Raw genomic sequence first — 20,175 nt, forward strand, 5'->3', positions numbered from 1 at the left:
GTATTGTGTACAGGAGTTGGGAGGTCATGTTGCGGCTGTACACGACATTGGTTAGGCCATTGTTGGAATATTGCGTGCAATTCTGGTCTCCTTCCTATCGGAAAGATGTTGTGAAACTTGAAAGGGTTCAGAAAAGATTTACAAGGATGTTGCCAGGGTTGGAGGATTTGAGCTAGAGGGAGAGGCTGAACAGGCTGAGGCTGTTTTCCCTGGAGCGTCGGAGGTTTACAAAATTATGAGGGGCATGGACTCGGTAAATAGGCAAAGTCTTTTCCCTGGGGTCGGGGAATCTTGAACTGGAGGGCATAGGTCTAAGGTGAGAGGGGAAAGATATAAAAGAGACCTACAGGGCAACTTTTTCACACAGAGAGCGGTATGTATATGGAATGAGCTGCCAGAGGAAATGGTGGAAGCTGGTACAATTGCAACATTTAAGAGGCATTTGGATGGGTATATATATAGGAAGGGTTTGGAGGGATATGGGCCGAATGCTGGCAGGTGGGTCTAGATTAGGTTGGGCTCTAAATTGAAGGGTGATAGAAATAGGACAGATATCAGAGGTAGTTTCTTTACTCAGAGAGTAGTCGGGGTGTGGAACTCACTGTCTGCAACAGTAGTAGATGCACCAACTTTAAGGGCATTTAAATGGTCATTTGACAGGCATATGGATGAGTTTGGAATAGTGTAGGTTAGATGGGCTTCAGATTGGTTTCACGGGTCAGTGCAACATCGAGGGCCAAAGGGCTTGTACTGCGCTGTAATGTTCTATGTTCTACTGAGGTTGTGAATTCCACAGATTCACGACCCTTTTAAGTCATTTCTCCTCATGAGATAAAGTCTGCTACCCTTTATCCAAAAACTATGACCTCTTGTTCTAAATTGCCTCATGAGGAAACATTCTTTCTACATTTACTTTGTCAAGCCCTTTAGCATCTTATATACATCAATTAAATCTCCTCTCATTCTTCTAAACTCCAGAGTATAGGCCTTAACTGCTCAATCTCTCTGGAATCAATCACACAAACCTTGCAAACTGCCTTCAATGCAAGTACATTCCTCCTCAAATACGGAATCAAAATTGTACACAATGCCCCAGATTCAGTCTCACTAATGCCTTATTCAGTCTCCTACTTTTATGCTCCATTCCTTTAGCAATAAATGCTAAAATTCCACTTGCCTTCCCTGTTACCTGCTATATTTCCTTACTAGTTTTCTGAGATTTATGCACAAGGACACCTGAATCCCACTGCACCAAAGCACTCTAAGGCTTCTCTTCATTTAGATAGTAAGTTGCCTTTCTGTACCTCTGACCAAAATGGTCACACTTATCCCCATTAAACTTCTTCATTATCAAAGTTTGCCTCATTGACCTAACCCATCCATATCCATCTGTAAATTTCTTATATTTTAATTGCGATTACTTTGTCACCTATTTTGTGTCATCCGCAAATTTGGCTATAGTATTTTCTATCCCTACATCCAAGTTATTAATATAGATTTAAATTGTTGGGGCCAAGATGCAAACCTACTGGCACCCCACTACTTGTACTGTGCCAACCAGCAAAGGCCCATTTATCCTGAGTCTCTGATTTCTGTTGTTTTGCCAATCCTCTATCCAAGCTAATAAATTACCCCTAACCCCATGTGATCTTACTTAGTGTATTAGCCTGTTCTGTGGCACCTCATTAAATGCCTTCTGGAAGTCCAGATATACTAAATATACAGGATTCCCATTATCTAAATTTTAAAATTCTATTTTACTTAATGAGAAAATAAATGTGATTTGCAAACGATATGGTCCAGAAATTCCTTATATTTCATTCTTAGGTAGATTTAATTGTGCTCAACTGATGATCCATAAATTGGAGCCAGGGCAGGTACTAACTTACCTTCTTTCTTTTTGTGTAGTCAATGGTCATTTAATATTCTGTTCGCAATCCAAGCATGGAAAGTTAAAGAGTCAATTTTTGCACAGATTTTGTGGGAAGTTTTGAATTGCTGCACAGAATACAAACCACACTGGCTAATGCTACTTACAGTCTCTCAATGCATTTCTCTCAGATCAGGTGAGGCAGGTTGTGGATTTTATTGTAATACCTTGATGCAATGTAATCTCTTCTTCAGGTCCTGTCCAAAAAATATTTTTTAAAAGAGTCCATTGCTAATTTTCCTAGAAGAATTGATTGCAATTGCTTTTGGAAAACTACTGCAGGATTTTGAGCCCCATCAAGGGACAAGAAAGTTAAAATAATCACACTGGCTATCTCAGAAGGAGAAACTGGGGAAACTTGTAAATTATGCAAACTGACCTGACTTACTTTGTATACATCAGATTAGTGCTCCAAACATTTATTTAAAGTTTTTTATTCCAGTTCTATTCTTTGTTTTGATGAATCCTTGGATTAATTTTGGCTCCAGGTACAAGTTTTAGAGGCAGGTTGAAAATTGTGTGTGTGTTCATTCAGAACCAAAAATAGGCTGATTGGGATTTTCCAATTGGTCTCCAGGTTCCCACAAGCAAGGCTGAGCAGATTTTAACGCTATGTAATAGTGGCCTTCCAGGTGGCATCCCTATCATTCGTGAGATGAAGAGACTATTCCTGACTATCTGAGTGCAGGAGCACTGATAAACTGTCTTGTAGTCAGAGTTCTCATCCCTATCCCTATGTAGTGGCCTGATTGCAGTGTCATTTCTGAAAATTTGATAGAAAATGTTGAATACCAGGAGTTTCATTTCAAAGTACCAATTCCCTTTCTTATCCTCAAGTAAGCCCGAATGGCCCTTCAGCTTCAAAAATTCATCCACTCTCATTACTTAGACAAGTCAGGTAAGGGGGACTCACCATGAGTCACTATTTTCCCAAAGGGCAAATTTGGGATCCAGAAACAGTGACCTGCTTCCCTTTGCCCTTAATCTTGTCCATTGCAAGGTACAATGAACCTAATATTACTGGGAAGTAAGTGATAGGTCAAATGTCTAATGGTGAATTTTCCTTATTTACATTTTGACTCAACATGCTTTCCTGTGTGTATTGTGTGCCCAGTTCAACCATCTGCAAGTTTTCTTTTTGTCGATGACAAAGGGGAAGAGATCTGCACATCCAGTCTTGCATAAAACTCTCCCCCGTCCTTTCAGTTGATGTTTAAGTCACAAATAGAATCACATGAATCTTTAAGAAATAGCCACATTCAACTGATACCTGTGACAACAAATTATATTTACATTGTGCTCTTGACATAAAGAAATGTTCCAAGGCGCTTCACAGGAGCATTTCAAAACAAGGTGTGCTATTGAATGATCTCAGGAAATACTAGATTTGACAAGCAAAAGCTTGTTCAAAGAAGAAGGCTTTAAGGCGTTTCAAAGGAGGTAAGTGGGGTGGAAAGGCAGAGAGGTATAGGGAGGATATACCAAAGCTTCAGATTTAGGCTACTCAATGGGTTGCCAAGGGAAAGTGATTAAAGTTGTAAAGTGGCACCTAAAATCAGAGCTCCACAAAAGACCAGAGTTTGAGCAGCATATTTCTCAGAGAATTGTAGGGCTTTAAGTAATGAAAAAGACAGGGAAGGGTGAGGCCACTGTAGGACTTGAAAGCAAAGATGAAAATTTTAAAATCATTGGGTTGCTGGTTGAAAATCAAAGTAGGTCTGTGAATGAAGTGGTGCTAGGGGTACCGAACTTGGTGCAAGTTAAAACACAGACAACAGCTTTAAATGGCATTAGGTTTGCAGGGTGGAGAAAGTGGGAGATTATGATCATAGAAACAAAGAGTATGCCATTCAACCCATTAAGCCTGTGCCGACATTCAACAAGATCATGACTAATCTGTGGCTTTAACTCCATGTACCTGCCTTTGGCCCATATACCTTAATATCTTTGCTTAACAAAAAATTATCTATTTCAGATTTAGATTAGATTCCCTACAGTGTGAAGGAGTTTTTTTTAATGTGGAGGGTGGTTCTTGCCTAGAAGGCATTGCCAGGGGACATGATCGAAGCTAACAACATTTATGAAATAGGCCCTTCGGCCCGACCAGTCCACACCGACCCTCCGAAGAGTAACCCACCCAGGCCCATTTCCCTCTGTCTAATGCACCTAACACTCTGGGCAATTTAGCATGGCCAATCCACCTGACCTGCACATCTTTGGACTGTGGAAGGAAACTGAAGCACCCGGAGGAAACCCACGCAGACACGGGGAGAATGTGCAAACTCCACACGGACGGTCACCCAAGGCTGGAATCGAACCTGGGACCCTGGTGCTGTGAGGCAGCAGTGCTAACCACTGAGCCACCGTGCCGCCCCATTGCTCCACTGCTATTTGTGGAAGAGAGTTTCAAATATCTACCACTCTTGATGCATAGAAGTACTTTGTAACATCTCTCCTGAATGGTCTGGTCCTAATTTCCAGATATACCCCCTAGTTTTATAATTCCCAACCAGTGGAAATAGTTTATTTTCACCTACCCTGGTCTTTTCCTGTTAATGAGATCACCCCTTAACCTTCCAAATTCCTGAGAAAACAGGTCCAAACAATTTTTATAATCTCTCTTCATAACTTAACCCATGAAGTCCAGGTATCATACAGCATAGGAACAAGCCCTTCACCCTGCCATGTCTGTGTTGATCATATGTTATTCTAAACTAATGCCATCTGCCTGCACATGTAGTATTCCTCTATTTTCTGCCCACTCATGTGTCTGTCCAAATACCTCATAAATGTTGTTAGCTTCGATCATGTCCCCTGGCAATGCCTTCTAGGCAAGAACCACCCTCCACATTAAAAAAAACTCCTTCACACATTACCTTTAAACCTTCGCTGTCTCACCTTAAACCTATGCCTCCTAGTATTTCACATTTCCACCCTGGGAAAGAGACTCCGACTATCAATTCTATCCTTGTCTCTCATAATTTTATCCAATTCTATCAGGTCGCCTCTCAGCCTCCAATGTTCTAGCAAAACCAATCCAGGTTTGACCAACCACCCCTTATAGCTAATACACCTCAAACCAAGCAACACCCTAGTAAATCTTTTCTTCACCCTCTCCAAAGCCACCACATCCTTCCTATAGTGTGGCAACCAGAACTGTGCACAGTACTCCAAATGTGGCCTGACCAAATTCTTATACTGTTACAACATGAGTGGCCAACTTTTATATTCAGTGCCCTGAATGAAGGCAAACATAACCTTTGTCTTCTTTAACACCTTATTCATTTGTGTTGCACACTTTCAGTGAGCTATGGACTTGGACCCCAAGATTCCTCTGTATCCCAATGCTCCTCAGGGTCTTGCCATTTAGAGAATACTTTCCTTTTGCCTTTGACCCCATCAAAATACATCTCCTTATACTTGTAAATTGTATCATTGTTATGAATTCACCTGGCCAGGAACACATTGGAATAGTTAAGTCTAGAGGCAATGGAGGCATGAGTAAGGATTTCAGATGAAAATTGACAGATAATCTTTGTGATGGCATAAATACAAGGTCAAGAATGATATCAATAGTACGAACAGACTGGCTTATACTTTAGGCTGATGCTGGGAAGATAGATGGAATCAATAGTTAGGAATGAGTTTGGAGTGAGAATTGAGAACAATTGCTTGACTGTTCCCACGATTTAATTGGAAGAAATTTCTGCTTATCCAGGAGTGGATGTTGGACAAGTAGTCTGACAATTCAGCCACTGTAGTTGTAGAGAGAGAGGTGGTGGTGAGATAGAGCAGGTTTTACCACAAATTAACACTGTGCTTTTGGTTGGTGTTACTGACAGACAGAAAGTGAATAAGAAATAGGAAGGGACCAAGGATATAGCCTTCTGGAACAAAAGAGGTAATAATCTAGGAATAGGACAAAAAGGCATCACAAGTAATTCTCTGGCTATGATTAGATAGATAAAAATGGAACCAGGTGAGAGTAGTCCCATGCAGAAGACACAGGATCGGGTAGTCGAGTGTATCAAAAGTTACAGACAGATGGAGGAGGAGGAGGAGGAGGAGGGCAATTCCACCTTTGTTATTGTCAAATAGTTCTTTGTACCAAAATAAATAATGCTGACATCGTGTTCTTGAACTTAAGATAAAAGTTTACATTTTCAGTGCTTACTGACTGAACCTTAATAGAAATTAGAGTTGGTACTGCTGCACAGAGATACTCAAGCTCACAACCACTATGATCTTGCATCGCATTGAAGCATACTGCACCCAAGTATGGTTGGGCAAGATATGTTAACTCGTTGTAAATAAGAGAAACTGTCTCTCCTGTGTTTCCCATTTATTGAATGCTGAATACAGATATCTAATGGCCAACTGCAAATGTGTCAAGAAATCAGGATGCAAACTGTGCACAGATCTGAGAAAGGTATTGATTTAAACATACAGTTTGCATTCAGCCCTTGACAATATCGGGCACGTATATCAATCAGCTTATAGTGCTTTGCGTGATCTGATAAAATGCAGCTCTCAGAACAGAATGAATCTGAAAAAACTTGCAAAACTTAATGAGTGAAAATCCATGACAGTTCATGCTGCCATTTACAAAAGAAAGCACAATAAAATCAAAGATTTCAATTCAAAACATTTATTGGAGATAGTCCTGTTCCTTGAAAGAATGAATATTGTCACAACATTGTACGTGGTCACCTGGAATATTGGGTCCATATGTCCAGAAAATTATGGAAAAAGTTAAAGGAGGGGAGGGTTCAGCAAAGGTTATTAATTTTTGAGAACAACTAATAGGACAGAAAGTATGGAAAGGGTCTGGAATATAACTTCAGGCAAAACAGAAACGGGGATAATTATGAAAATGGGACAGTCAATGTAGATTTGACAGTGTTGTACTTAAATTTTGCAGGACATGAAACAAGGTAAATGAGCTTATGGAACAAATTTAAATTAGCCAGTATGATATTGTGAGTATCACAAAGAGGTGCCTGTAAGGGAAACAGGGCTAGCTGCTAAATATCCAAGGACACACATCCTATCGAAAGGGTAGGTAGATGGGCAGAAGGGGCGAGGTTGCCTTGTTAGTAAGAAATGAAATTAAATCTATATACAGTCAGAAGGCATAGAATCTATGTGGGCAAAGTTGAAGAACCACAGATGAGAAAAGAGTGTGATGGGACTGGTACAGACCTCTTCACAGTAGTTAGGATGTGGGGAAGAAAATAAATCAGGAGATAGAAACGACATGTAAAAAAGGCACTATTATAACAATCATGTGGGACTTCAATATGCAGGTGGACTGGGAAAAACAGGTTGCCAACGGACTTCAAGAAAAGGAATTTGTGGAATCTCTACGAGATGGTTGATTGGACCAACTTGTGGCAGAGCCCACTAGGGAACAGGCAACTATGGATTTGGTATTGTGTAATGAGGCAGACTTGATTAGGGAACTTAAGGTGAAGGACCCCAACGGGTAGTGACCATAATATGATAGAATTCACTTCATAGTTTGAGAGGGAGAAGATGGGATCAGATGTAATGATATTACAATTGGCTAAAGGTAACTGTAAAGACATGAGGGAGGAGCTGGCCAGAGTTGATTGGAAGTGCAGCCTATCAGGGAAGTCAGTAGCGCAGCAATGGCAGTAGTTTCTGGAGGTAATTCTGGAGGCAAACCAGAAATCCTAAGGAAGAAGGAAGATATTAAGGGGAGCATGATGCAACCATGGCTGACAAGGGAAGTCAGGGACAACATAAAAGCAAAAGAAAAAGCATATAGCATGGTGAAGATGAGTGGGAAGCCAGAAGATTGGGAAGCCTTTAAACACCAGCGGAGGTTAACTGATAAAGCATTAAAGGGGATAAGATGAAATATGAGAGGACGTTAGCAAGTAATATGAAAGAAGACTGCAAAACTGTTTTTTATACATCTGAAATGCAAGAAGGAGGCAAGAGTAGACCTTGGACTACTGGAAAATGAGGTTGGAGAAGTAGTGATGGGGATTAATTAATGGTGGAGGAACTGAATAGAGACTTTGCATCAGTTTTCCCATTGGAAGACACCAGCAGCACACCAGAATTTCAAGACAGTCATGGGGCAGAGGTGAGGACATTGGCCAACACTTAGGAGAAAGTGCTGAGGAAGCTGAAAGGTTTCAAGGTGGATAAAACACCTAGATCAGATGGATAATATCTGAGAGTTCTGAAAGAGATGGCTGAGGAGAGTGTAGAGGCTTTGGTGGTGATCTTTCAGTAATCACTGGAGTCAGGGAGGGTCCCAGGGGATTGGAAAATGGCTAATGCAATACTCTCTGTTTAAGAAGTGGGGGGAGGCAGAAGACAGAAAACTATAGGTCAGTTAGCCTGACTTTGGTTGTTGGTAATATATTAAGAATCCATTATTGAGGATAAGGTTGTGGAGCACTTGGAAGTGCATGGTGAAATAGGGCTGAGTTAGCATTACTTCATTAAGTGGAGGTCATGCCTGACAAATCTGTTAGAATTCTTTGAGGAGGAACCAAGCAAGTTAGACAGAGAGCCAGTGTATGTGATCCATTTGGAAGCCTTTGGCAAGGTGCCTTATAGGAAGCTCCTAAATAAGATAAGAACCAATGGTGTTAGGGTTCAGATACTGGCATGAATAGAGGATTGGCTGACTGGCATAAGGTAGAAAGTAGGGTTAAAGGGGTTTTTGTGAGGATGCCAGCTGGTCACTAGTAGAGTTCCGCAGGGGCCAATGTTAGGACCACAACTACTCATTTTATATTTTAACAATTTGTATGAAGGAACTGAGGGTATCGTTGCTAAGTTTTCAGATGACACAAAGATAGGTGGAGGGAAAGGTAGTTTTGAGGAAGTGGGGAGGCTGCAGAAGGACTTGGACAGGCAAGGAGAGTGGACAAAAAAGTGGTAGATGGAAGACAATGTGGGAAAGTATTATATACTTTGGTGGAAGAATAGAAGTAAAGATTATTTTCTAAGTGGGAATCTGAAGCACAAAGAGACTTGGTACTCCTAGTTCAGGATTCTCGACAGGTTAACATGCAGACTCGTTTGGCAGTTAGGAAGGTAAATGCAATGTTAGCTTTCATTTCAGGAGACTAGAATACAAGAGCAGAAATGTATTGCCAAGGCTGTATAATGATCTGGTCAGATCAAACTGAAATTTTTGGCCTCGGCAAAGATGAGTTGGAGTGATGGGTCTGTTTCATACTGTACGACTTCATGTCTCTTTGAAGTATGTGCTAGTTTTGGAGGGGTCCAGAGGAGACGTACAAGAATGATCTTAGGCAAGTAGGGCTTTTCACATGAGGAGCAGTTGAGGACTCCAGCTCTGTATTTGATGGAGTTTAGAAAGATGACAGGGCTGATTGAAACTTACAGAATACTGAGAGGCCTTGATACAACGGACATGGAGAAAATGTTTCCACTAGGAGGGGAGACTAGGATTCTAGGGCACAGCCTCAGAGTGAAGGGACAACTCTTTAGAACAGAGATAAGGAGGAATTTCTTCAGCTAGAGGGTGGTGATTCTGTGGAACTCATTGCTGTCGAAGGCTGTGGAGGCTAAGTCAATAAGTATATTTTAGACGGAGCTAGATAGGTTTCTGATTGGTAAGGGGATCAAGGGTTATGAGGAGAAGGTGGGAAAATTTGGTTGAGAAACATGTTAGCCATGATCAAATGACAGAGCAGACTTGATGGGCCAAATCTCCTAATTATGCTCTTTATATCTTATGATCTCATGGAAAAAGTAGCAGCATCAATGACACCTACCAGTGACTTGGTCAACTAAAATTCTGGAAGTGATGATTCGGCCATATTGTGAAAACATCTGCTCCAATTCTTTCTGAGTCATAGATTTAGGAAGGCCACTAACATACAAATTAGCATCACGAATTGATGCAGAGCTTGGACGAGCATAAGAAACCTAGAGAAATGATAAAAGCAAGAAATTCTGCTAAATAAGCTTTTATAAAAATAGGAAGTATTGAATAGTAGCTTTGGAACAATTTGTACAATTCCTGTCTTGCTAAAATATCTTCTGCCTATCCATTTATGATGAAAAAGGATAAATTTGTACTAAAGATATTTTCAACACAATCCACTTACTTGCCTTGTGTAATTGTATAGACAAGAAAAAAATTGTGAACTTAATTTTTGCCATGTGAAACATAATCTACTTTTAAAGCTTATTGAGGTTATTGCATTAAGCTTATCCATACACACATAAATTATAATAAAGGTAATAAACTGAGAATATGTGCTACAAAGAGTTAGAGCTTCTGGTAAATAAAAATCATTGAGAAAATCTAAAGCTCTAATTTTAACCAGGAATGAGAATGGAAAGATGGCAAATCCAACAGCCCTCAGGTGTGTTGCAGAAGCAACAAGAGCAATTGTACTCATCCCTTCCACATGTAGGGGAAAAAAAACATGCAAAAGACTTTTATTAGTAGCTTTGTTAGGCTGTAGCAAGCCCTTAAAAATCTTAAGTAATATGGGCTCAACAAATTCTGCTCTGTAGCAAAGTATTTTCAGGGGTCAATAAACAGGAGTAAAGCCCCTTATGTATATATAGAAAAAAATTGCCATAGTCCTAGAGGACCAAAAGGCTCTCTCATTAGTCAGAGACAACCAGTGATGAGTTTAACCTGAGGGTCACTGCACCTCAAGAGAGGGGTGGGGTTGAGAAGGCAAGTCTTCGTGGTAACCTCAGCTGATCCGGGAATAGTGTTGGCATCACTCTGCATCAATAGACCAGCCATCCTACCAACAGAGCTAACTGCTTACTGGCCTGCCTTATTTACATATATCTTATGTATAAATTGGCACCAGCATCCAACACAATATCAGGTATAATTTAGTGTGTCCCAAAATTGCACATTTATGCCTGTGTATGGACCTAACAAGGAATAGTTTCTAAACCTACCTATAAAATTATGAGGGGCATGGATAGGGTAAATAGACAAAGTCTTTTACCTGGGTTGGGGGAGTCTTGAATTAGAGGACATTTGTTTAGCATGAGAGGGGAAAGATTTAAAAGGGACCTAAGGGGCAACTTTTTCATGCAAAGGGTGGTGCATGTATGGAATGAGCTGCCAGAGGAAGTGGTGGAGGCTGGTATAATTATAACATTTAAAAGGCATCTGGATGGGTACATGAAATGGAAAGGTTTAGGGAAATATGGGCCAAGTGCTGGCAAATAGAACTATATTAATTTAGGATATCTGGTTGGCATGGATGAATTGGATTGAAGGGTCTGTTTCCATGCTGTACATTTCTATGACTCTATAATAACCTTAACTGGCAATACATTACAGAAATTCAGGACACGAAATTCAACTTTCTAGTATGAAATTAAGAAGTAAAAACTCAGGTGAAGATTATATTAAGGAAAATCACCAATCATGTCACCTAGGAGAAAGTGAGGACTGCAGATGCTGGAGATCAGAGTAGAGAGTGTGGTGCTGGCAAAGCACAGCAGGTCAGGAGCAGGAGAATTGACGCTTCGGGCATAAGCCCTTCATCAGGAATGAGGCTTGTGGACCAGGGGGTGCTGAGAGATGGATGGGAGGGGGTTGTGGATTGGGAGGAAGTAGCTAAGAATACAATAGGTAGATGAAAGTGGGGGAGAAGCTGATAGGTCAGAGAGGAGGGTGGAGCGGATAGATGAGATATATGGACAGGTCAAGAGGGCGGTGCCGAGTTGGAGGCTTGGGACTGGGATAAGGTGGGGGCAGGGATAATGAGGAAACTGGTGAAATCCACATTAATCCTATATGGTTGCAGGCAGAAGATGAGTTCTTCTTCTAGGCATCGGGTGGTTAGAGTTTAGCGATGGAGGAGGCCCAGAACCTGCATGTCCTTGGTGGAGTTGGAGGGGGGGTTGAAGTGTTCAGCCACGGGTTGGTTAGTGAGGGTGTCCCAGAGATGTTCGCTGAAATGATCCGCAAGTTGGCATCCTGTCTCCCAATGTAGACGGGACCACATTGGGTGCAATGGATCCAGTAGATGATCTTTGTGGAGGTACAGGTTAACTTGCGGATCGTTTCAGAGAACATCTCTGGGGCACCCACACCAACCAACCCCACTGCCCTGTGGCTGAACACTTCAACTCCTGCTCCCACTCCACCAAGGACTTGCAAGTCCCTGGTCCTCCTCCATCGCCAAACCCTTACCACCCGATGCCCAGAGGAAGAACACCTCATCTTCCACCTTGGGACCCTGCACCCACATGGGATTAATGTGGATTTCACCAGTTACCTCATTTCCCCCCCCCCCCCTACATTTACCCCTTCACCTAACACTACGGGTAATTTAGCCTGGCCAATTCACTTAACCTGCACATTTTTGAATTGTGGGAGGAAACGGAGCACCCGGAGGAGAAGAAGGGCTAATGCCCGAAACGTCGATTCTCCTGTTCCCTAGATGCTGCCTGACCTGCTGCGCTTTTCCAGCAACACATTTCCATCTCTGATCTCCAGCATCTGCAGACCTCACTTTCTCCACCCGGAGGAGACCCACGCAGACACGGGAGAATATGCAAACTCCACACAGAGAGTCGCCTGAGGTGGGAATTGAACCCAGGTCTCTGGCGCTGTGAGGCAGCAGTGCAAACCACTGTGCCACCCGCAAATCCCAATCCCAAGCCTCCAACTTGGCACCCTCCAGTTCACAAGTCTCATTAATAATGAAGGGCTTATGCCTGAAATGTCGATTCTCCTGCTCCTCGGATGTTGCCTGACTTGCTGTGCTTTTCCAGCACCACATTCTCAACACCAATCATGTCACTTCAAGCTTAAATGCAAATAGCGAAACAGGATGAAAAAGTAAACAAAAGTTTTAATATTTGATTCTATATTAAATTCAAATTTTTTTTTTCTGTTTACCCTCTGAAGGTTGGATGTCTTAAATGTGTTGATGGAGGTATCAGAAAGTTTATTTTGAGATGAAAGGTTGTAGTCAACTGTTCAGAGTGTGAACTGCCTGCCGGATGGGTAATTTTGACAGTATTAAGGTAAAAAAAGGTAATATTGATTCAGCTGCTTGTTTTACATTTTTCCAAATTTTCACTCACACTGAAATCGTAATAGGCAGTTCAATTAATATCAGCCATTTTACAAACTAACTTAAGTCCAAATGGCATAATGGCTCAGCGGTTAGCATTACTATCTCACAGTGCTAGGGACCCAGGTTCAATTCCACCCTCGGGTCTGTGTGGCGTTTGCATGTTCTCCCCTTATCTGCGTGGCTTCCTGCCGGGTGCTCTGGTTTCCTCCCACAATTCAAAGATGTGCAAGTTAGGTGGATAGGCCTTGATAAATTCCCCATAGTGTTAATGGATGTGTAGGTTAGGTGTATTAGCCACAGGAAATGCAGGATTATAGGGCAGTGGGATTGGTTTGGTTGGGATGCTCTTCAGAGGGTTGGTGTGGATATGTTGGGCGTTATGGCCTGTTTCCATATTGTGGGAATTCTATGATATGTGATTTAACAATTGCACAAGGCATATATTTTATTTCATGAAAAAACTTTTAATATGTACCTTAAAAACCAATGCTCAAAAGCAAATAGGATGCCACTTACCTTTATGGTCTTGGTCTGAAGTCTAAGCCCATTTAAAGTATTAATTGCTTTCTCTGCATCCTTTGGATCAACATAGTTCACAAAACCGTATCCCAAACTTTGCCCTGTTTAAGAGGAAGTATAGATGGCCAAATATTAGTTTCTGAAAAGTAGTGTCTCACTACAATGCAACTCACAATGAGCAACTGATGCTCCCTGAAAAGAGTAATGTAATTTTCAGGTTCTTTTCAAAGAAAATGAAGCCTTTCCTCCTCCCACTCTCCATTCCACTTCCTCCTAATTCATGCAATCAAATCATGTCTAACCCTATATTGTAGGATAATATTAATAGAGGATGCAAATGTCTAAGCTTTGTTTGGTAACAGAATATTTCAGTAAATCAAATGAAACTGAATGTGATTTTCTGAAATTTTTCCATGCAACTCCAAATTAATTAATACTAAAATTAAAATATTATCAATTTTTAAAATTTCAAAACATTAAGCATACCTAAATTTAAATTTCATATTTATTTATTTCTGTATAATTTTTAAAAAAGTGTTTGCATAAATGACAACATCACCAGAGGAAAGTGGAATAGAATAGGTCCAAATCTTAGTCCCTTAGTAGGAATGGAACGATACAAAATTAAAATTGTTGTGTTGCACTATTTGTTCTGCTCCGACTCAAATCTTGATCATCACATTTCCTAAGGCTTTCTGCTGGCTGTTTAATTACTACATGCAAATGAGGTTCCTTTGATGTACGTAGGACAACTGATTGCTGCATGTGCATTCCCCAATTACTTTATACCAGATGGTGAAGCATAAAAGGCCAAAAGATAATTAAGTACAGAACCACTTTTACGAACATTGAAATAAGAACAAGAGTGGGCCATACGGCCCTTGAGCCTTCTCGGTTTCTTACTAAGATCATAGCTTGAGTTCTACATCATTTTTTCACCCTATTCTTATGTCCTTTCATGAACAAAAATTTATTATTCTCAGTCACGAAACACTTATCAATCAAGTATCCATATCCCCTTGGGGCAGAAAATTAATGACACCCTGAGTAAAGAAATTTCTTATTTCAGTCCTAAATGGCTAACATGAAACTAAATCCTGAGACTAATAGCTGTAGTCTAAACTTCCCAGCCCACAAAAAACTCATCGGTAACATGGTAATATATAAAAGGAAAAACAACTTTATTAAATCTGCTGGTATATCTCACATCAAACTAATACATGAAATCTAACTTATATTTGTGAAGACTGCAAGTTCGATTTCACCTCAAATACTGTGTACGGTTTTGGTTCTCTTGTCAAAGGAAAGGTATTTCACCATTGGATGTAGTCTGAGAAGGTTCACTAAGTTGATCCTGGGCACTGAGAGATTTTCTTATGAGGACAGGTTGAGTAGATTGGGCTTTTACTCTTTGTAGTTCAGAAGGTTGAGAGGAGATTTTATTGAAACAAATAAGATTTTTAGGGGGCTTGACAGGGTAGATACTAAGAGATTGTTTCCCTCTGTTGGAGACTTAAGGACCAAATGGCATTGTAAAACAGTAAGGTTCACCAATTTAAGGCAGAGATGAAGAGGAATTTATTCTCTCAGAAGACAGTGAATCTGTGGAATTCTTTAATACAGAGGGGCCTGGAAGCTGGGTCATTAATGTATATTCAATACTGAGATAGGCAGATTTTAAAACAGTCAGGGAATCAAGGATTATGGGCAAAGACAGGGAAGTGGAGTTGAGGATTATCAGGTCAACTTTGATCTCATGGTTAAGCAGACTCGATGAGTCAATGGCCTACTCTGCTCCTATGTCCAATGATACAATATTAATTCATTCTAACCTTTAGTTTTATTAGGATTACACATGGTAAATTTCTTGCCTTTATTTACTAACAAAATTACCTTATTTGGTTAAACTATTTTATCTGTGACATATTATTCCCTTTTTGCAATTTTTTCCATGCAATCTAGTGCTGAACTGCAATACCTTTTTATTCGATGTGAATAAAGTAATAGAATGTTCCAGCTCAAAAGGAGGCCCTTAGGCCCAATCTGTCAATGTTACCTGGTTCTTTCTAAAAGCTCCTCATTTATCTCCTTTTTCATGCTATTTCCTCAGAGCTCTGCAACTTATTCCTGATCAACTGTATATATAGTTCCCATGTGATAATTTAAATTTTGTCTGCTAACAATACGTTTTGAGACAGTGCATTCTACATCTTACCAAAATTTCAATTATCTCCCCATACCCTCCTTCTCCACTTAAAGGGAAAAAAAAGTGTAAAAACATATGAGTGAATTCATTAATTGTCACATCAAACTCATGCTGTAGAAAAATCTTATTTAACAATGCTATGTCTACTAGATATTTCTATTATGGTTCTGATTGTGTGAAACAACTTGTGACGGTCTCTCATGGCGTGATGGTTTCAGAGGGTAAAGACACTAATATAATTGCATGAATTAACAATATAAACATTTTATATTACATGAATCAGTTTGTTCATCATGTTACTTTAAATACAACACCATCTATTTATCAAATGTTTTGGACATCTGTGAAATAGAATCCGAAATTGAAAGGAGTTTTGAAAATTCGATATTTTTCTGCTAAATTGTTGCCTATCATTTAATACATGAAGTTCTAGGTTTGTGTGACTTGAAAAATAAATCTGATATAATGTGTAATCAAAATAACATATATATAAATTTCAAATTTAATTATTAGGCTTGTTCCAATACATTTTTAAGTAGTGCTTCATCTACATTGTGTTAAGGTTTTTCACTGTTTAACAGAAGGTTGATGAGTCACAGTTTGAGCACTATAAAGTGTTCAAACGAGAAAAAAAAGCAAAGGTTGACACACACTGTTGTGCTGTTGGGTTTATTAATGGAATGCTGTTTATTGAAGTTAGTTGTATGGATTTTTAACAAACCAATTTTCAGAGATTAATCCCAGAGATGAGGGGTTTGTCATATAAAGAAAGATCAAACAGTTTAGGCCTATACACTCTGGAATTTAGAAGAATAAGGGGAAATGGGGTGGCACGGTGGCCCAGTGGTTAGCACTGCTGGTCCAGGGTCCCAGGTTCAATTCCAGCCTCGGGTGACTGTCTGTGTGGCCTTTGCACATTCTCTCTGCATCTGCATGGGTTTCCTCTGGGTGCTCTAGTTTCCTCCCACAGTCCAAAAATATGCATGCTAAATTGCCCATAGTGTTAGGTACATTAGTCAGAGGGAGATGGGTCTGGGTGAGTTACCTCTTTGAAGGGTTGTGGACTTGTTGGGCCAAAGGGCCTGTTTCCACACTGTAGGGAATCTAATCTAAAAAAAATCAAATTGAGGTATTCATGATGATAAAAGGTGTGGATAAAATAGACGTGAATTGGATGCTTCCTCTTGTGAGGCATTCTAGGATGAGAAGTCATAATCTTAGGATAAGGGATAGCAAATTTAAAAAAGAATTGAGGAGAAACTATTTCTCCAAAGGGTTGTGAATCTGTGGAATTCACTACCCCAAAGTGTGGATGGATGGACAGTGAGTAAATTTAAGGAGTTAGATATATTTTTAATTGGTAATGGGTTGAAGAGATAAGGCAGGAAAATGGGGTTGAGGAGGCAATCAGGCATGATCAAATGGCAGAGCAGACTTCATGGGCCGAATTCCTAATTCTGCTCCTATATCTTATGAACTTCTGAAGAAACACACAGCTTGTTATTATGCACATATATTTATTATGTGGAAACTCATTTTGAAAACTCAAAAGCAATCATTGTTACTCTCAGATTGTAAATAGTTTTGATCTTTAAAATACATTTTTCCATACCTACCAGTATTTTTTATATCAGCTGTAGTCAGTACCATTGAAATGCATGGAGACAGGAAACAGGAAGTAAAACAGGGCAAATTTACAGGTTCTTATATAAACTATCTCTAAACTTTAAAAAAAATTAAAGTATCATTTTATGTTGACCTTTTAGACTGGAATTGGCAGTGTTCAGTCACTATTCTATATTTTTAAAAAAAGAGATATTAAACTTTAAATAGCACCCATAAAAATACAGATACAAAAGTCTAATTTTATTTCTTTCAAATCAAAGAACTTCAACTCTATGATATTATGCTGAGTATCATTTATTCAGCAGCCAATTTACAAAGTGTGCCAATGCCACAGAACCCATACCTGGGGAACTTGTAAAAAAACGTCAAAATGAAAATGCCACTATTTTGATGAGTGGATATTTGTAAATAAAGGATATGCCATTGAATATTCAAAATTAAGATTAATTAATATTAAAATGCATTATTCCATGGTGGAATTTAGGTATATAATAATTTCAATAATAATTTTAAAAAAAATTCAATATAAGCACACATATCTAGATTTCACAACCTAATTTCAAAATAATTGCAAGAGTTTTACAATTTGCTTCACTTCTCTTCAGTTGCCTAAGTCAAACTTTCTTCAAAATCAACTTTGTTATCAGCAGGAAGAATTTGAGATTGAGATGGCTGATGCACATTCACTTTCTGATTTCTATTGTAATCGCTTAGGATCCAAGATTTAGTTTGGGAAATCAACTGATTGAGAATTTAAAAAACAAGTCTTGTAATATACTGATACTAACACTGCTACATTATTCACCTTTCCAGAACTGTCTTGCAACAATTTAGCTATTTTCAAAATCATTTTATCCTGATTCTAACCCATAAATTAACAGATTTATTTTGTTCAATTTTAAAATTTGCCGTTGCTGGATTCAGGACTTTGGATCAGTACGAAAAAGTGTAACCAATCATAGTTGCAAATGATTGCTTTACTATTTCTAAATAGTTTTTTTTTACCTTCGATATCATAATTAAATGTCGCATTCCTTTCTAAGAATGATACAAATGCATGTTATACCCCATCAGAAACTCAATGAGCTTTGATTACCTCAAGAATTTCCTATAGGAGTATGCCTTATGTTAAGACATTCCAACTATCATTAGGATTGAGAATTTCATTGCCATTGAGTGCAAAAATAGTCCACATGTGGGAAAGGACTGTTTCCTTAATTCAAAGGACAAAAAGAATACAGTGCAGTTCTTCAGTACCCAGACATTTTGATCATTTACCTAATACATGTACTTGCATGTGAAATTAGAATTTTATGCCCATGTTGAATTAGTTAAAAAAATGTATATGTGGCAAGAGTTGTTTCAGATTATTGATGTTTCCTTTTACATGTGGCTAATTCTTCAGAAAACAGTCAGGATTTTCCCAAGGTGTTTAGGACCCCATTGTTGGGATTAGTTGGAGGTCTTAAGACTGCACTTGCAGGAAGCAAGTACAGTGGATGTAATTTCCTGGAGGTGGACTAATTAGCTGCCTCCAGAATTGCTCATCTATTAAGGAAAATAGGCTGCCAGTCTAATTAAAGGGTTGGTGGTTTAGAACCTTGGCAAATTAAAGAATGTGAATGCACATCAACATCAAGGTGGATAAAGATAATTATTTTAGAGGGTTGGTGGATCAAAGGAAAACTAGGAGATGTAGTGTTTGAGTGGTAATGTTACGACACTAGTAAACCACAACTCCAGGCTAATATTCTGGGGACATAGGTTTAAATACCACCATGGAGGATGTTGAAATCTGAATTCAATATGAAAAAATATTGGAATCGTAAGATAGCCTAATGGCAAGCATATAACCACCAACAATTGTTGTACTAAGCTCACTTGGTTCACCAATGTTCTTTAGGGAAGGAAATCAGGCAATAAATGCTGGCCATGTCAGTGATGCCCACCTCCAGTGAACAATTAAAACAAAAATTAAAACCTTTTCTGTGTGGATCATTATCCTTTGACACTTCTATCACCCTCTTTGGGGCAGGACACCTCAATTATTATGGACCCTGCAATATGGGAAGTTGTCTGAGTTGGGACCTAAGTTATGGAAAATGGCTGACTTCCTCCATTGTGCAGCTTGCCGATCCACATTCCTGCCTTCCCTGGGAAACATTCTTGGCAATAGTATGCCATCATGATGGTGCTTTTCCGTTAGTTTATCGGTATCCTTGTCAGCCTTCAAAGGTTTGGCAATATTGGGCGCAGGGAAGCAATCCACATTCACATGCAGTGAGACCTGGGTAGATAAATGGCAAGTCCACATTAGTACTAAATAATGACCATCATGGGGCAGCACGGTGGCTCAGTGGTTAGCACTGCTGCCTCACAGTGCCAGGATCCTAGGCTCAATTCCCACCTCGGGCAACTGTCTGTGCGGAATTTGCACATTCTCCTCGTGTCTGCGTGGGTTTCCTCCAGGTGCTCCGGTTTCCTCCCACAGTCCAAAGATGTGCAGCTTAGGTGAATTGGCTGTGCTAAATTGCCCATAGTGTGAGGTACATTAGTTGGGTCAAATGTAGGGGAATGGGTCTGGGTGGGTTGCTCTTCGGAGGGTTGGTGTGGACTTGATGGGCCGAAGGGCCTGTTTTAACACTGTAAGGAATCTAATCTAAATTCCAAATCAACTACATGTGGGCGTGACCAGAATCTCAACAGCAACAGTCACATTATTGTTTGGCAACAGGAACAGACCAGAGATTAGGTATCCTGCAGTGAATAGTCCAGCTTGGGTTACTAAAGCTTCCAGTAACAAGGTATAA

The 20,175-nt window shown here is 39.7% G+C and overlaps 1 protein-coding gene across 10 annotated transcripts in view; it reads right to left on the minus strand.

The window, feature by feature from the left end:
* Positions 1-20,175, minus strand: part of elavl4 (ELAV like neuron-specific RNA binding protein 4) — a 148,026-nt gene that overhangs the window by 52,620 nt on the left and 75,231 nt on the right. For 8 of the 10 annotated variants that reach the window (XM_043699229.1, XM_043699231.1, XM_043699225.1 and 5 more), the window contains exons 3-5: positions 17,356-17,373; positions 13,531-13,634; positions 9,718-9,871 (exon numbers count right to left, since the gene is read on the minus strand). In XM_043699229.1, coding sequence (XP_043555164.1) covers positions 9,718-9,871; positions 13,531-13,634; positions 17,356-17,373 — 276 coding nt within the window. The remainder of the gene's footprint in view (positions 1-9,717; positions 9,872-13,530; positions 13,635-17,355; positions 17,374-20,175) is intronic. The other 2 variants (XM_043699232.1, XM_043699227.1) reach the window with 1 other exon arrangement.

This window comes from Chiloscyllium plagiosum, chromosome 11 (genome assembly GCF_004010195.1).
Source record: "Chiloscyllium plagiosum isolate BGI_BamShark_2017 chromosome 11, ASM401019v2, whole genome shotgun sequence".
NCBI classification, from domain to species: domain Eukaryota; kingdom Metazoa; phylum Chordata; class Chondrichthyes; order Orectolobiformes; family Hemiscylliidae; genus Chiloscyllium; species Chiloscyllium plagiosum.